This window comes from Stegastes partitus, unplaced genomic scaffold (genome assembly GCF_000690725.1).
Source record: "Stegastes partitus isolate 25-593 unplaced genomic scaffold, Stegastes_partitus-1.0.2 Scaffold1810, whole genome shotgun sequence".
In the NCBI taxonomy this organism is placed as follows: domain Eukaryota; kingdom Metazoa; phylum Chordata; class Actinopteri; family Pomacentridae; genus Stegastes; species Stegastes partitus.
This window is the reverse complement of record NW_007579541.1, coordinates 1,281-19,064: the sequence shown is the minus strand read 5'-3', so window position 1 is coordinate 19,064 and position 17,784 is coordinate 1,281. Positions and strand designations below refer to the sequence as shown.

Genomic DNA, 17,784 nt, shown 5'->3' with positions numbered 1-17,784 from the left:
AATGACTGCTTCGGTTGCTTCTGTCGTCAAAGTAAAATCATAAATGATGATAAGAGCACAAGCCTCTTTATGTTTCCAGGGTCCTCCAGGCCCTCCAGGACCCCGCGGCCCTGCTGGACCCAACGGAGCTGACGTGAGTGTTTACCAAATGAAATTGATTTGCATCGCACGTTCAAAACAACCGAAGTTCACCAAAGTGCTGCACATGGTGTCAGACAGGGAGTAACAAAAGTATGTGCTAAACATCAAGACAGGATAAAACTAGTAAAATTAAACTGTAAAACTGAATATAATACAAAAACAGGACAGCAACTTGTAAGATGAATTTCTAAACTATAACTGTGAAATGTTAAGAGCGTTAGGAACAACCAAAAACCATTGAAAATATGTACATCTTGAAGTTTTTCTTGAAAATATCTGTGGAGGAGGAACAATTAATAGAGAGAGAAGGGTTGTTCCAAAGCTTTAGAACTCTTATATGGGCTACTGTACAAAGAACTGTCGCAGAGCTTTTACTGTACTTTGGCAAAATTGGTCACCTGCTGAATAAGGCAAAATAAAACTGTCTTAAATTGTCTTCACTTTTGTTTTTAAAATGGCACGCTACCAAACTGCCATTGTCTGTTTATCATGAAGATTATGATTGTATCAAGCTACTTCTATTAGAGTCTTGTCTTGGTAATAATTATTGTTAGGCAGGTAAATAAAAAGAAAGCTAGCTATCACTCGTTTCTCGTAGCCATTTGAGGTAAATTGTTCTATTTGTTTTTTGTCTGACATGTTTTTGTGTGTGTTTTTAGGGTCCTCAAGGTCCTCCTGGTGGTTTGGGTAATCCTGGACCTATTGGAGAGAAGGTGCAGCAATTAAAGGAATATTTCTGCATGAGTTTGATGCTATACCAAGAAAAAAATCCAACAAACTGTTAATTCAATTTGTCCAAAGAACCAACATGTATACTTTTTACTCGACAGGGAGAGCCCGGTGAATCTGGACCACCTGGAATCGTAGGAGAGCCTGGAAAGAAGGTGAGTAGCTGAAAGTCTGAACCAAACACTCTGTGAGTTGAAATATCAAGAGACTGTGCACCCACTGATCAGTTAATGGTACCTCTGAGTTAACAAAGAGTTAAATGCTTCTGTTGACAGGGTCCTCGTGGAGAGCGCGGAGAGAAGGGAGAGGCTGGACAACCTGGAACTGCTGGACCTGCTGGAGGACGAGGACGACCTGGAGACGACGGACCCAAAGGAAACCCTGTATGACACCCACAGTGATATGCACTCAAACTAGCGTGCACAATAACATTGCCACACAGGACTTTAAGCGTCTTAATCTGTGCCATTTAGTCTCTGAGTTTGGTTTTGTTTTCAACTTTAGGGCCCTGTTGGTTTCCCTGGTGATCCTGGTCCCCCTGGTGAGGTTGGACCCAGAGTAAGTACCATTTTTTAAAGAATACATCTGATTTATTTGTTCGATTTCAGAGTTTGGTTGTATGTGGCTCTACAGCTGCAAAGATACATATTGTCTCATGCTTTTTGCTAAACTTGACAACTCTGTTTTGCCTGCAGGGTCAAGATGGCGCCAAGGGAGAGAGAGGAGAGGACGGTGAACCAGGAGAATCTGTAAGTCAAAAGATGCATCAGTGCAGATTTGGGAATGAAGTATTCTAAAATATATCGGTCTCCTCAATTTTCTCGCTCTGCCTCCTGTTGCAGGGCTCTCCAGGACCTCCTGGTGAGAACGGACCCCCCGGCCCCCCAGGAAAGAGAGTAAGCTACCCTCATCATTCTACAGTCAACTGCTGCTACTAAGGAGTACTTCTGTCAGAACAGTGTAGTCATTAATGCATTTCTCTTTCCTGTAATGGCATTTGCTTACTTGTTATCAGTGTGGGCTGTATTTCATGTGTAGTTCAAATATATCATTTAGGGATGAAATTTGTGTTTGTTAAGTCACTGTTGTATGTTTTCTTTGACAGGGTCCTGCTGGAACAAGAGGACCAGAAGGACGCCAGGGAGAGAAGGGAACCAAGGTCAGTCCAGAGCTTTGTAGAGCATTTTTTAGCTCAATGATGCGTTGCACAAGTTATTACATCCAAAACACGACAAAGAATACAAAAATGGCGTGAGGATGCCACATAGACTTCTGATCACTGTCTCATTTTTTGAGGATGGCCTTCTCCTTGATGGAAGTCCCAAGATAAATCTCTAACTTTGCTTCAGTTCTGTAAAACATTTGCAATGTCAGAATGTATTACTCTTTCTCTGTGATTTGTTTCTATCAGGTGACAGGCTCCTCTTAAACATTTTTGTCTGTTGAGCAACTGTGGTATCTAATTTTAAATGTTAAGTAATTCAAGCAATAACTTTTTATAACATTTAATCACGTTTCTTACCATTTACAGGGCGATTCAGGTGCAGTTGGCCCCCCAGGAAAGACCGGCCCTGTTGGCCCCCAGGGTCCACCAGGAAAACCAGGAACAGAAGGTCTTAGAGGACTCCCAGGATCAGTGGTCAGTTGGGTTTTTGTGTTTTTCTTGTATTTGTTAATACAGCAGCTAGACAATACCATATTCACCTATTATATGTTTAGATTGTATATTTTTAGCCTATTGTATGTTTAAATTGTATATTTTGCAGAATATTATATGTTTATCTTAAACATTTTTTTAGCATGTATATTTTTTCAACATTTTTTTTTTTTAATGAGGGTTCGAGAGAAACTCAATTTCAGTTCCTGCATGTGTACACGTGTAAGAGAACTGACAATCAAGTAACTTTGACTTTGACTTAAGGATGAGCAAAATAATCAATTTCAAATCGAAATCAAAGTTTGGAACAATGCAATTAGCAAACCACAAAGGCTGTGATGTAGAATACAGACTGTGACCCAGGGTTGAAAATGACTTGTCACAATGTTTATGGTATCTTGTGTGGTAATGCCTCATCACGTTTTAAATCTATGACACAGTGAATACTGATGTGGAGTTTGACATAGAAAAAAAATCTGAATAAAATCACAATAGTTGTAAGAAAATTAGCATTTTTTCCCCAAATCTACCAGCATTATTCCACATGCATATACAATATGTGTTGTTTAGTGTCTTGGGGGCTTCCTGCTAAATGTGTTTATACTGTTTCAGGGTGAACAAGGATCTCCAGGACCTGCTGGACAGAAAGGACCACCTGGACCTATTGTAAGACTGCAAAACCCGATCAGTTTCATTTATACGTTTACTCTCAGTTAGTTTTGATTAAAACTAATTAACTAACCTCTCTTCTTCTAACCCTGCAGGGACCTCCTGGTTTGCCTGGTCTCCGTGGAGACCCCGGAGCCAAGGGAGAGAAGGGACACCCAGGTCTTATCGGACTCATCGGACCCCCAGGAGAGCAGGGAGAGAAGGGAGACCGAGGTCTTCCTGGGCCTCAGGGATCCTTAGGACCCAAAGGAGAGAATGTAAGTGTGACCTTCACCATGTGTTTCATAGTGGGGCAGTTCAAGCACTGTTACTCACATTTATTTTGACAATAATGTATGAAAACTATTCTTATGTTAGACATGTCCTGGGTTTTATTGTAGGGAATGCCTGGAGGCACCGGACCTCTCGGCCCTGCTGGTCCTCCTGGTCTGCCTGTAAGTGCCTGTACTGTTTTCCTCCCCTTCTTGGTTCAGTTCGTAAGTATTTTTTTAAGCATCATTATAATATTAAATGTTTTGTCTTTTCCAGGGTCCTCAAGGTATCAAAGGAGCTAAGGGTGCTTCTGTGAGTAACAGTACTTTTGTAAATGCTTGTATCACAAAAACAGTGCTGTTGTTCACAAAATTTGCTTTGAATTGTATGTTGTGCTCTTCACCTTCTCAAATCTTTCCTCTTCCTGCTGCATGTAGGGAGGAGCTGGTCCCAAAGGAGAAAAGGGTGTACAAGGACCTCCTGGACCTCCTGTAAGTACCTCACCTCTCTGTGTATAAACTTCAGAGGGAGTCGGATTTATAATTTCAATTCTGCTCACTCACTGCTGATCATCAGTTAATTGAGGGAAATGTAAACTTGTCTCTCAGGGCCCACCAGGCGAGGTCATTCAGCCTCTGCCCATCCAGAGGAGTCCCAAGTCCAAGCGCTCAATCGATGCCAGCCAGCTTCTCCCCGAGTCCGACCCTGACATGCCTGCTTCCGACGCCACTGGCACTGAGTTCCTGATGGGCAGTGAAGGCATGGAGGAGATCTTTGGCTCTCTCAACTCACTTAGACAAGAGATCGAGACCATGCGTTTCCCTCTGGGCACCCAGGACAGCCCCGCTCGCACCTGCCAAGACCTGCACCTCAGCCAGCCAGACCTCAAGGACGGTACGGGAAGACACATAAGAGTTTACCTGCCTTAAAGTGATCATTAAATAATTAATCTATGCAAACTTAAGACACACCCTTTCCAATATGACCATTAGGAACACAATACGAATGAGCATTACATACAGAATAACTTAAATTCTCAGACTTCTTGCATTTTTTCTGCCTCTCTTTGACTCTCTGTTGCCCTCTGCAGGAGAGTACTGGATCGACCCCAACCAGGGCTGCTCCAGAGACTCCTTCAAGGTCTTCTGTAATTTCACAAATGGAGACACGTGTCTGTACCCGAGCAAGAGCATCAATATGGTCAGTCCACCATTGTAAAACTGTGTGCAGATTAAATCCACTAATAACACATCCTCAGTGTCGAAGTGCAAGTTTATTGAACAGAAAGGTCCTGTTGGCTTTCCCAGTGAAAGTCGTTGAAGTAAACATGTTAGGGATAGAAATTATATTGCAAATCATTGTTGATGAAGGTTTTCAGTCTCTGGTTTCAGATTTTTCAAGAAACTGCCCTGTCTGTCGAATTTAGTTCTACCGTTTATAATAACACTATGGAGATGCAAGACTGGCTCAGAAAGATGTAGATGAAGTTGGTGTAAAACTGTCTTGTCACACAAGTTGTTTATTTATTCTTGCAAAAACAGAGCTATCCCACTAAACTTGTCTGACTATTATATGTGATGTGAACAACTGTGGTTGTAGGTGAAGATGAGCTCCTGGGACAAAGAGACTCCAGGATCGTGGTACAGTCAGTTTTCCACTGGTAGTAAGGTTAGTAGCCCTCTGTGACATGTAGACTGGCTGTAGAGTTTACTAGTCTAATCATTTAGCTCTTAACTTTACTTGAAGGCTCTTTATTTTGTTCTCACCATCCTGTTTCTCATCCTGACTCCACTCGTCTTCTTTTACTGTCATCTCTTCCCTCCTTGATGTGCTTTCCTTTCTTTTGCTCTTCCACCTTTTCCTCCTCATTATCCTCTTGTCCCTCCTCTTACCTCCTCTTCACCTCCTCCTCCTCCTCCTCCTCCTCCTCCCAGTTCTCCTACGTCGACTCTACCGGGGAGCCCGTTGGTGTGGTCCAGCTGGGCTTCCTGCGTCTCCTGAGCGTCCAGGCCCGCCAGAACCTCACCTACCACTGCCACCGCTCAGTGGCCTGGGCCGACCGAAGCGCCAAGAATAACTACAACAGAGCGCTGCACCTCCAGGGTGCCAACGACGAAGAGCTGCGCTACGAGACCAACCCTTACATCAAAGCTTTGGTCGATGGCTGCTCTGTGAGTTCACCCACATTAACTGATTTTACCCTTTTTGTAGGAGTCTCTGAGAAACTCTCCTATCCTTCTTCTACACATTTTCAACAGTCTGACCCTCTTCCTGAACTATCAAAGTAAACTGCCTCTCTCAAATTAAGTGATCTGGAGCTCCTGAATTACAGCTGCTGGCCTCACCTTCTGTATCCTGCTGCCCCACCATGATGCCTCCTGTTACAAAAGGACAATAAATTCTAATAACTTGTTTAACTGTAAACTAAATTGTATAATTCATCCCACTCTCACCCAACCGGTCGAGGCAGATGGCCGTCCCTCCCTGAGCCTGGTTCTGTCGGAGGTTTTTTTTTCCCCTGTGGGGGTTTTCGGTTCCTTCCCACTGTTGTGGACTGCTTGCGGACTGCTGAAGCTTGTAGGGAATCCAAATGTTTTGGATTGTTGGGTGTTTCTGTCTCTGCCTTTGTGAAGCGCTATGAGTTGTTGTAAATATGCGCTATACAAATAAAATTGAATTGAATTGAATTGAATTGATATCCCATCAGGCTGCATTTTAGATTGATCCCATTTTATGTGATGCTCCACCTCAACATCCAGTTTCAGTCGCATTCAGAACATAAAGACACCATTTCATTTGATGGGAACTTTAAGGTTGTGAAACTCATTTGGCTCCCAACTTTCCTCTACAATCATCATGCTATTAATGCTTCGCTGTCTCACATTTGAGATAAATAAAATGATTGCTGACACATCTTCAAATCACAGGAAAAACTGCCTGATAACATTTACAGGCTGCAGGGAAGCATTTCACTTGCCCTGTTCTGATTCACAGTGCTTTGGTTGAATGTTGTTTTTCAAAGTTGCCACTCAGAAAGATAGAGCCTTTTTTTATAGTGAGGGGGAGTATTACATGAAAAAGTGTTGTGACCTGCACAAGATAACCTCATCTGAAGTGCACTAGTTGTGATTTTCAATTTTCTTTGCAGACAAAAATGGAAACTTAAAACAAAAGACCTTTTTTTTTGACAGTCATACAAATACAAATGTCTTCTGTACATTTAAAAAGCCCTGGCCTTTACTTTGTTTTCTTTATGCACATGAATCTGTGCAGTATCAGTGTTTTCTGTTCACATAAGAATCTGTTGAATATCAATGTTTTTCCACATATAGAACAACCCTGTGTAGGATTGTTATTTTAAATCAATTAGAGGAATCTGTGCAATGTTTGGATTTCTACAAATGAAAGAATCAGCATAGTATCAACAGTATTTCTGTATATTTCCTGTTTATTTTTCTATTGATGTCCCTGCTTTTTTGCACTTTCCCCTTTGCTGCTGTATCACTGCAAGCTTCCCTCTATATCTTGTGTTACGTCCTGATCTAGACCCACGATGACGACTGACATGCGTCTCTCTGTGTCTGTCTCTCTGCAGTATCGTAAGGGCTTTGACAGGACAGTCCTGGAGATCAACACACCTCAGGTGGAGCATCTTCCTCTGCTGGATATCAAGGTGTCAGACTTTGGGGAGAGCAACCAGCAGTTTGGCTTTGAAGTGGGACCTGTCTGTTTCCAAGGCTAAAAACACACACGTACACACATCATGCAGAGAACAACACATGCAAATACTCACGCGCACACACATGCACTTAGAGACACACTTATATATGATAAACATACATGCCCATTAATTTGTAAATTAACTTGTAAATGATTTAAAACACACACACACACACACACACACACAAAACCCACAGACACACACACACACACTTTACAAATGCTGTTGTGAGACAAGCACGCGCTCACACTCAAGAGGGAAAGCAACATCCTCCCGACAATTAATGGACGACATAAAAGCAAAGAGGAGAGAAGTACAAAAACAAACTCGCGGAGAAGAGACCATCGATTGGGCGCACGGCCGCGAGAAAGGAAGACAAAACCAGGAGAGAGCGTTCTTCGGAATAAAACAGTGTTTTCTGTACCAGCAGCGTCAGGGGTCGGCCTGAGAGAGAGCAAGCCGGAAACTTGTCGCCTGAAGCCCCCCGTCTCCGATCCCCCCCCTCACTCCTCTCTCCTCCCCGCCGTCTCTCTTCTTTTCCACTCATATCACCTGCTCTACCTCCCCCTTCCTCTTCCCAAAAAAAAAAAAAGGGTCACACTCGGACACCGTTCCCATTTCTTTAATCTCACGTTCACACTGTAAGTAACATGACCGACGGTCGCTCTTCTATGATTCACAAGAGGCTCCTGTGTAGCTGTCTTCATCTGTGATGCTTTGAACAGTTAGATCACGTGTTTTGGTTCACAGCTTTGGCCTTTGCTGGGTGTGTATCCTTCAGCCATTCACATAAAAAGTTCTGAGTGAACTTTTTATCCATTTTGCACTTGCCAGCCAGAGCTTCTACTCACGAACCAAAATCAGTTCTAAGCAGTAGACGCCAAACTCTAGCAAATGACAGCAAGTGGTCACAAATGTTCAGCTGGTACAGATGTAAACCTTTGGGCATCTGAGGTAGTCGTCTTGTTGTGTAAGATATGAACATAAACGTCCAGTGGCTTGTCGATCATGTTGCTTACAGAGTAGCGCTCAGCTTTTATCTGATTACCCCAAAAAGAACCCAAAGAATTGATGCCACCAGTTTCCACCCAGAATAAAAACAGGGAACTGACCACATGACACCAGCAGGTTCCTGCTTATTTTTTGATCTGTTTTTATCTTGTTTAAGCTACAACCAAGTGAATTTTCTACTCTTTGTTATATTCTCTTCACTACCACCTTCTGGTTTTATTAAAACTGTTTAAAAAAATGTGATTCACAGCTCAAACTGTTGATTAAAAATAACTGTAGTGTTTTGCAGTGAGGTTGACTGAGTCCAGTGTGATGCAGGATTTATTCTTGTTTGAGCTGGACAGTCTTTTCCTCCACCGTGAGAGCAGCAAAAAGTCTTTAAATTCTTGATTTGTTAAAGTTGGACAGTCTGTTAGTGCATGCAGTGCGGCGGGAGAGAAGATGTGTTCAAACCTAGATCAGTGAAATTAAAGCCATTATTTTTGTAAACTGTGCTAAATGTGATGCTCTTGTATTTGCATTTTACTGGTGCCTTTAAAAAGAGCTGATTCTTCCTTAAATCATGGATCAGACTACCAGGGTCGCTACCACACTCCAGTTCAGTATTTGCTGAGTCACTTTCTGGGTACTTTGATTTTTTTTGTTTTCCATCCAGAACACATTTTCTGATTTAGCGTCTGAGCACAGAACATCGTCAGGGTTTAAATATGTATATGAGAATCAAAGTTCCCTCCCTTTTGTTTCTGCAGCAGTGAATAAAATGCATGCTTTACTTAAAACTGTGTGGCAAGGTGCTAATTATACAAAAGGGTTAAAAGTTTTAGTATTCACTCTGAGTCTTCCACTTTCTTTAGTCTATTTTTACAATTTCATGAAGCTTTTTACTGGGGAAGATGTGCATTACATTCCATTTGTACAGAAATAGTGATATTCTATTGTATTTATTTAAAACAAACAGGGTGCTTTGAGATTTTAAAAAAGAAGAAAAAAAAAGAACAAGAACCAACAAATATTTCAGCCAAATGTGGTGTATTTCATTTGTATTTATTTCCTGCAGCTGACACTTGAAGGTCAAGTAAAGCGAGTGACTTACATGTTAAACTCACTGTCAGTCTGAGTTATGGTGCTTCTGTTTACGCCCTGTCCAAACTCCTTTTGTACAACCAAAGAATCTGTGGCCATATTTTATTGTAATATCCCTTTTTAGTGTTTTCATCGCCTGTACTGTGCTGTTAAATTTTGCTTCCACTGTAATGATTAAATGGTGACTCTCCAGTTCTGTCACACTTCCTTGTCGTTGCTACTGTCTCACTTGGCGTGTCTTGGTTTCAGGCTCGGTGTGAAATGCATCATAGAAATACAGTTTATTACTCGGCCCCTGCATTTATCTTTGTTTATCTGGACTGAGGTGCTAGAATATTGATATACAAATCAGCGATCTTTTTAAATCTCCACCTGAGACCACAGTGGGGGAGAGAAAGGTTGTGAGAGGGAGGAGACAGCGTTTGTCTGCCAACACGGGACGGAAAGAATAACAAGATTATGGGGTGATTTCATTCTAGGGTTTTATTTGTTTGTTTCTTATGTGATTGTCTTTTTTTTTTTTTACACATATATATATAGCAGGAAACTGGGGAGGGATGGCCAAAACCTAAAACCAAAAAAATCTGTCTTTCTCCAGAGAGAATGACCTCAACTATTTGTTTGTTTTTATTGTGTTGAAGACATTTCAACATTAAAAAAAAATAAAAAAAATGGTGCTGAAAAGAGAAAAAAGTATTATTTTATAATGTCTGTAAGTATTTTTTTTTTAAAGTTTTTGTTTCTGTAATATATAATCTTTTTAAAAAGAGCTGCTTGACTTTTGTTTTTCTTCCAAACCCTGTTCATCATTGTTTCCCCGCATATTCAGGCAATTTAAGCATGGATAAAAAGTAGTCGATTTTGTTGTTTTAGTTTTTGTGTTTTACCTCAAGAGAAGTCAGACTGACAGTTGTGTCTGACTGTCATGTGTCTGTTTCTGTTTAATCGTTTGATTATTAGTGTAAATGTAAAACACGTGGTTGGTTTGTGAATCATTAGGTTTCTTTGTTTTATTAAATACTGCAGCTTATGCTAAGCTTGAAGGTCAGTTTAGATCAGATCCAGGTATTTCTGGTAGAGATTTTGATCATTTCTGTTTAGCAGTTTGTCGTCCTGATGTTGTTGTCGTAGAATTGAAGTGACGGCTGTTGTCATCTTCAGCTCATCTTAATCTCCCCACTGCTTGCAGGACTTTGTTACCAGACGTTTAAACCTCATCGAGGACGGCGCAAAAAGTGGTGTTTTCTTAGATGATAATGATCCTTGTCCTTTGGTTTTGTCAGGCGCTAAATTTCAGCTGTAATCACCCAGTAAAGATGACAGCAGACAACACCAGTTCATCTCCTTTGCTGCAGAATCTTTCCCTGTTGTACTGCGTAGAGAATTATTGGCTCAGAGGGAACATGAAGTACTGGTACATGATCTTTGAAATTATACATCCGATTTCCAGAACCAGCTTGCATGTTTAGCTGCTCTGTGAGAACCAGCATCTGCTAACCGATAACTCACTGTGAAACATTTCTGTGGCTTTGGACTCTGACAAGTCTTTTTTTTTTTTTTTTTTTAAACATGGGGAGCACATAAAAGAAACTGAGAGCTATAAACTGCAGCAACACTTCTGATTGAATAGTGAAAGGCTTTCTGAATGAGCACCGTCTGTAACATCTGAAAAAGCAGAGATCATCGGTTCAGATCCCATCTAGTCCTTCAATCCGTCAGTGTTTTGACTCTTAGAGAACAGAGCAGAGCTGAAGAGGCTCTGGTGTTGCCGTGGCAGCGTTACCGACACCAACCTCTGAAAATGATCTGCAGTGGTTGGTTCAAATCCCAGCTGAACCACAAACGACGTGTGAAGAGATTTGCAAGGCTCGGTGGACATGTGAAGGAGCAAATAACATACTTTAATGTTGAGATTTATATTCAGCTTTTGGTAAACAAACTCTACAGTCAGGTGTTTATTGGTACAAAATGTGCCTTTACACTGTACAGTACATGTTCACAGCCAGATTTACAAAACATACAGTACACACTCAACAATCCTGATTAAAAGGCCACAAAAAAGTAGAATCAGTTAACAACTAATTAGAAAGAAACTAGTCTCCTGATGACAGCTGGTTTAGCCAATGAAAAGTCCACCTGGCAAAGAAAGACAAGTTTTAACCTGATGAAGGCTCAGCTGAGTGGGACGACATATGGCAAATGAAATGTTTTAGCAGAAGCTGACTCTTACTGTACCTGTCACTTCGATACTGGCTCCTGTGACGTATCGGGAATCATCTGAAGCTAGAAAGGCACAGACATCAGCGACCTCTGGAGGACAGAAAGAGACAAAGATCTTCCACTCATTTCACTGCAGGCCATAAAAAGGACTGAAGAAACAAAGTGTTGTTGGTGCAATAAGAAATCTGAGACTTGAATAGAAGACATGCAGTGAAAACAACCAGTTTAATATTATTAGTGTTAACTGACCTGCAGGCTCGCCCATTCTTCCCAGAGGCACCAAGGACTTCATCTGAAACACGCAAAACACAGCAAGACAATGCATTGTAGGAGGAGAAACAAAGTGCTCCACATAGCAAGAGATCATCATATAAACAGACGAGGATAAGAGAATAAAAGAACTAAACAGTCATGTTCAAAATGAACAATGGCAAAATCCATTAACAGTATAACAATCAGGTCAAATCAGGAAAAGCTGTGGGGACAAAGTATGTTTAAGCTTAGATTGAGACGATGCCACTGACTCAGCCTACTCCATTTAATCATGTTTTAGATCCTCAGGACTTCTGTTTCAGAAGCTGTGCCCTCTTTCGTCTTCAGCCAAGTGTCTGGAACAGAAAGACGTCTCCTGTCCGAGGATCTCAAAGTGCCAGCAGGGTTGTACGGGGTTAAAGGTCTGAGAGATGCTGAGCAGTCAGACCTTGGAGTGTTGTAATTCAAAGAACCTTCAAACTCATTCTAAAACGTAGTGGAAGCTGGTGCAAAAAGGCTGAAACCAGGAAGACGTGTTCAAACCTTTTTACTGGTTATTATTCAGCAGCTGAGTTCTGTACTGTCTGACTGGTCTGCAGTTTTATTGTTCTGGCATGAAAAAAACAAAGAGTTGTGTAGGAGAGACAGACTGTCTGTCCAGGTTTAGGTTGATTGGAGGTTTAATTAAAGCACCAGTTTAACCAAATACAAACAGCCGAACCCTTAAACACCCTTCACTAGCGCTCCTCCTCGTTGTATCGAGTCCTGCAGACAGTTTTGGTTTTACTTGTTACTGTGATGTTAAACATTTCCAAGATGTCTGCAGCCAAAATGCCTCGTTTTCCCCTTTTTGGTAGTTTAGGTATTAATTAGTAATTAATGCTGACTGCTACAAAAAAAGAGGCTAAAAACAAATACGTCTTGAAAGAAAATGTAGTTGAATTTTTAAATGGTAACTGTAAAAGTAATTTCACATTTTATTTAAATAATAGTTTTTGTAATAATTTATGGTCGAAATTCTTCAACTTTCAAATCAGCCGTACGTTCACTCGCACTGACAGCAAGAAATATTGATCATGATGGTGTGTGTGTGTGTGTGTGTGTGTGTGTGTGCTGTACCTTGCTAATAACCTTCTCTGGTACTTTATCCGTCATTGGAGTCGATATGAAACCTGGCAACACACAGTTACACCGAATCCCAAACCTGGAGGGAGAGAAAACGAAGAGCAACTGACTGTTTTTTTCCCCTAAATAATTCAAATCCAATCAGCTCGGTGTGTCCCGGTGTTTTCACGGTGCATCAGGTTCTTCTCACCTGCTGAGCTCTTTGGCAGCCGTCCTGGTTAGACCCTGCACCCCAGCTTTAGAGGCGGCGTAGTTCGCCTGTCCGAGGTTTCCCACCTGCAAACATCCACACAGACACGAGGAGGAATGAGATGTTGTATCACTGCAGGTTTTTAGTGTAACAGCTTCACTTTAAACCTCACAAAAAGGACTAAAAAAAAAACTGAGTGAGGAGAGAGACAGATGAACATGTGCTGCTCACAGGAAAACCTGATAAAGTGGAGCCAAATCTCAGTCAGCTACATCAATCTCAGTCAGTAAGACTTTGTTCACTGCAGGTAAAATGATCCGTGACACAATTAAAATGTATTTATTACTGGATGCCATTTTTCTAAACAGGACGTCTTGTTGATTCAGGCATCGTCATGTTCACTGAAGGGATGTGACACTCAGAGGTGAGGCAGACAGGAGACAACTAGAAGACGTATGCGACCACACAGAGTTTAACATTTCCAAATTGTTCTGCTTTTCAATCTGTTTTTGTCTGACTTCATTTGAATTGATTCATCTGAGCTTCACAGCAGAGAAGCTTATACCAGGTTGAAGCTGAAAACAACTAACTCGTCGAGCAATTCTGCACCACAGCTCACAAACTTTACAGCTTCATGTAAATGTGGATCCGGCCGTGTGTTCCTGCTCACCTTCCCCACGATGCTGCCCACAGTGACGATGGATCCTTTGGGGGCTCCACAGGCCACCAGAGCCTGAGCAACGGCCTGAGTGACCAAGAAGGAACCCTGAGAGAGACACAAGGCGAAGGATGACCAAATAAATCCCTCCAGTCTGTTCTGTCACTCTATTCAGCACTAACTTTCAACGGAAATGCAAGTAGGTGTTATAATGCAGCAGTTATATTTTATGTCAAAGTGGTTGAATTTTAGTTTGCTGAAGGTTTAAAGAGGTTTAAAGGATTCAGCCCCAGTGTGGTTTTACTGAGGAGGGAGACAGTTAAAACTCTACAGCTAACAGAAAGGTGAAGGAGGATTTGCTGATTTGCTGTAAAGTGGCGCATTTAGAACATTCTGAAGTTAAACTTAAGTCTCTTACTTCAGCTGTAGAGGCCACGAAACAAAGAACATTTAATTACCACAGCTTTCTACATCACCAAAGCTGATCATTCCATTTGCTGTATGTATATTTTTGTCATTTTTTCTTAAGATTTATTATAAATCTGTGAAAGAACCAACCACTTTTAGTTTGTTGACAGTTTCAAGGTAAATAACTGTCCAGATTCCACTCCAGTGTGGTTTGATTTTGCTGTTATCATCATTCACAAACCATTCAAGCCTCTGATTAGTGACGGAGCCGACAGCCGCCTACCTTCAGGTTGACCTGGATGACTCGGTCAAAGTGTTCCTCCTCCATGCTGAGCAGGAAGTCGTCCTGAGTGATGCCTGCTGCGTTCACACACACCGAGGGAGGCTGGAAGTAACGAGTCTGCAGGGGGAGACGACTGTTAAAGGAAAACAGGAAAACGTGCAGCTCTTTCAGCAGGACCCTCTCCTGTGTTTCACACCTGTATACTTGTTACCAGCTGCTTTATGCTCTCCTTTGACGACACGTCCACCACAGCCGCCATGTGAACCTGCCCTCTCAGGTCACCTGACAGGCTCCCCAGCGTCTCATTGGCCGACTCCTCACTGATGTCAGCGACCACCACGGAGGCGCCCTCAGAGGCGAAACGCTGGCACACCGACCGTCCGATCCCGCTGCCTCCTCCTGGGTGGAAGAGAGGAGCATTAAGTCAGAGAGACGCCTGAGCAGAGAGGACGGATGTCGAAGAAAATACAGCAGCTTGATACGAGAGTTTATAAGGGGTTTAAGTCCTCAGAGGACCAACTTGGGCTACAGATATTTTCATTCACGCCTGTGTGTGCACTTAAAACCCATTTACATTAAAAGATAATCTGCACTCAAACACTTTAGCATTTATCATTTTAACTACATTAAATCATTTGTGTTCGTCAGAGGCAAAGTGAACTTTTAACCAAAACTCAAGTCAGTTTGTTTCCTGAAAGACCAATGCAAAGAACAAATGACACTGTTTTAATATTTATATTACAGCTGAAATGGTTCATCAAAAATAAATCAATGATTTATGGGTACGTGTTTCGATAATCTATTAATTACTGAACAAAACTTTACTCACTGGTTGAAGCTTCCATATAATGAGGATTTACTAAATTTGAATATTTGTAGATTCACTTTTTCAACTTCAGAGTTGATTTAACTAGTTCACTGAGTCTGATGACAGAAGTTTAAGGTTAAATAAGGTTTTGTACGGCCTGTAATGAGTCTGCAGAGAGAGACGAGGGTGTTCTCAGAAAAGAAAGAGGACAAACAGAAACTAGATTCGAACAAATTTGCCAAACAAACAAAATGTGTGTTTCCCAGAAAATGTTGTGGATTCTGACTCTAATGGAAACAAAGTGTGTTTTTTACATCTGCATATGTTTTAGCAGTTTCTTTATATTGTATTTTTTTGCCAACTTGTCCACCGCGGCTGCTTGTCGTGTGAATTTACGAGGGACTAACACTGACCACTGGCTCAGGCTTCCAATTAAAATGTTTTAATACTTAAAGACATCATGAACTCTGACACAACTCTTTACCACTAATCACTATAGTGATGTGTTTTGTGTATTTGTACTGTGTCTGTTGTTATTCTGCATCCCTGCAGAACTGAACCTTGAACCAAATGAACAATTAACCAGTCAAAGACGGTTAAAGACAATGACCTATCTGTGGGTACTTTGATAATTATTTATTTATGTGATTCATCAAGCAATAATGCTGGATATTCCCTGGCTGATGCTTCTACGTTATGTTGATTTACTGCTTCTCTCTAATTTATTTGACTGTAAAGTGAATTAAATAGATCTGGACTGTTGGTAGAAGATTTAGACTCTGAGAAACACGTTTTATTATTTTCAGCCATTTCATTGACAGAACTATCATTCCAGGAAAGAAAAACACGGAAAGACTGATCGATAAACTTGTTTGTGAGTTACAGATTTACGTAGTGCTACAAACAGAAACTTTCACGGGGTCGCTCAGAGTTCACATCTGCTGCACTGAGACGGCGGTTAGCTCGTTTAGCTGCGATAATTAGCACAGCCTTATAAATGACAATACTAAGAGAAACAGCATCCAAACAGCTTCTCTGTGTTTACCTATGTAAACATACTGAATGATTTATGGTTAAAAAATAGCAACTAACCAGTGACCAGCGTCAACCTTGATATGAGCCTTGTGGCCGCCGCCATGTTGGATTTCTGTTGTTGTAGTTTTCGGTTTGTCCGCCAGAGGGGGACACAGACACTGATTCAAATATTAGTTTTCCAGCAGAAGAAAAATAGAAGCCAGAAAAAGATTATTTTCCCAATTCTGTAAGGTTTATATTTGCAGTCGTTAACCACCACTTCCGGTTTAGGTTTCACAAAACTAGCTCCAGTTTGTTGTCTCTTGTGTTTTCATTACATATTGCTAATTTAGGAAGCACAAACTGGGCTGGATTTAACCACAAAAACAAAGTATATTAGCTCACTTAGCTTACTGATTTTGAAACCGTCAAAACGTCGCGAAACTTTTAGGGTTCGCCGCCGGAAAAATCATACAGCACTGAGAACTGTGATTTTCCTTACAGAGCGTAATCTCGGCTTTCTCTCGTAAACGTTTTATTTTTAAAATTATTCACCGGAAGTTTACGTAGATGTGATTGTATCTAACTTTACAGAAATGCTGCAGTTACACAGTGTGTCCGCAAGAAAGCAGTGAAACGTCCCATCAGATATACATGAATGAATTAATGAACAGTTCTTTCTTTTTCTTTAAACTGAATAGAAATGTTTTCCAATGGAGGAATAAATGAATTTAGGAAAAGACTGTTTTTACAACTCTATATATTGACCAGAATGATATTTAAGAAGGTATATTTTCAGTCTTGAGCCATAACTTCTGGGTTTAAGTAGCACAAAACTGTCTCCAGTTTGTTGCCCCTTGTGTTTTTATAACTTAATACTAATGTGGGACAGTGAGTTAGTGAGCAAAAGACAAATATTAGTGTTTAATTACAAAGGATATTTTCACCAAATTCAACACTAACTAGTAAACTTCTGGTTTGGCTTCAGCAAGTTAAATCTTCGTCCTGTGTGACTGTCAAACAAAGAAACTTGTGATCTGGTTCAAAGCTCATAGATACAACAGTTTGAATGAAAAATAAAAATAAAGCACTGGATATTACTTAAGCTTTCATCATGTGTAATATTACTTACATTTCCATCTCACACTTAATTTTTTTATTTATTATTCTCTGGAATTATAGTATGTCTATAAAAAAAAAGACTAAAAATAATGAAATGTGTTCCTTAGAGTCTAAATCTTCCACCAACACTTCAAACCAACAATATTCTCTTTACAGTCATATAAAGCAGAGAAAAGCAGTCAATGATCGTACTGTAAAAACCTCAACCATTGAATATTCAGCATATTGGCTTGATGAATCACAAAAGCAACTCATCATTTATCAAAATTCTTACTAATTAACCATATTTTACGGCTTTTGATTGGTTGATTGTTAATTTGGTTTGATGTTCTGTTTGCAGGGATGCAACATGACAATAAACATAGTACAAATATACAAAATACATCAGTATAGTGCTAAATATAAACTGAGTAGTAACGCGAGACAGAAATGAACAGGTGT

At 40.8% G+C, this 17,784-nt stretch overlaps 2 protein-coding genes across 2 annotated transcripts in view; one reads left to right on the top strand and one right to left on the bottom strand.

Annotated features, from left to right (window-relative positions):
- The window catches only part of col11a2 (collagen, type XI, alpha 2), a 47,632-nt gene extending 40,381 nt beyond the window's left edge, over nt 1-7,251 (top strand). Inside the window, exons 47-65 of the mRNA XM_008302407.1 lie at nt 80-133; nt 801-854; nt 972-1,025; nt 1,146-1,253; nt 1,375-1,428; nt 1,566-1,619; nt 1,713-1,766; nt 1,976-2,029; nt 2,402-2,509; nt 3,140-3,193; nt 3,292-3,453; nt 3,577-3,630; nt 3,725-3,760; nt 3,886-3,939; nt 4,057-4,342; nt 4,539-4,648; nt 5,048-5,116; nt 5,383-5,619; nt 7,044-7,251. Of these exons, the coding sequence (XP_008300629.1) occupies nt 80-133; nt 801-854; nt 972-1,025; nt 1,146-1,253; nt 1,375-1,428; nt 1,566-1,619; nt 1,713-1,766; nt 1,976-2,029; nt 2,402-2,509; nt 3,140-3,193; nt 3,292-3,453; nt 3,577-3,630; nt 3,725-3,760; nt 3,886-3,939; nt 4,057-4,342; nt 4,539-4,648; nt 5,048-5,116; nt 5,383-5,619; nt 7,044-7,190 (1,803 nt within the window). The 3' untranslated portion in view covers nt 7,191-7,251. The remainder of the gene's footprint in view (nt 1-79; nt 134-800; nt 855-971; nt 1,026-1,145; nt 1,254-1,374; nt 1,429-1,565; nt 1,620-1,712; nt 1,767-1,975; nt 2,030-2,401; nt 2,510-3,139; nt 3,194-3,291; nt 3,454-3,576; nt 3,631-3,724; nt 3,761-3,885; nt 3,940-4,056; nt 4,343-4,538; nt 4,649-5,047; nt 5,117-5,382; nt 5,620-7,043) is intronic.
- A 3,892-nt stretch (nt 7,252-11,143) lies between these two features.
- Nucleotides 11,144-16,364, bottom strand: hsd17b8 (hydroxysteroid (17-beta) dehydrogenase 8). Its single transcript, XM_008302405.1, has 9 exons — nt 16,300-16,364; nt 14,596-14,798; nt 14,400-14,516; nt 13,721-13,816; nt 13,051-13,136; nt 12,855-12,939; nt 11,733-11,775; nt 11,499-11,573; nt 11,144-11,399 (listed from the first exon to the last, which is right to left on the bottom strand). Exons 1-9 carry the CDS (start codon nt 16,343-16,345, stop codon nt 11,380-11,382), a joined length of 771 nt encoding a protein of 256 aa, XP_008300627.1. The 5' UTR covers nt 16,346-16,364; the 3' UTR covers nt 11,144-11,379.
- Nucleotides 16,365-17,784: the final 1,420 nt, after the last annotated feature.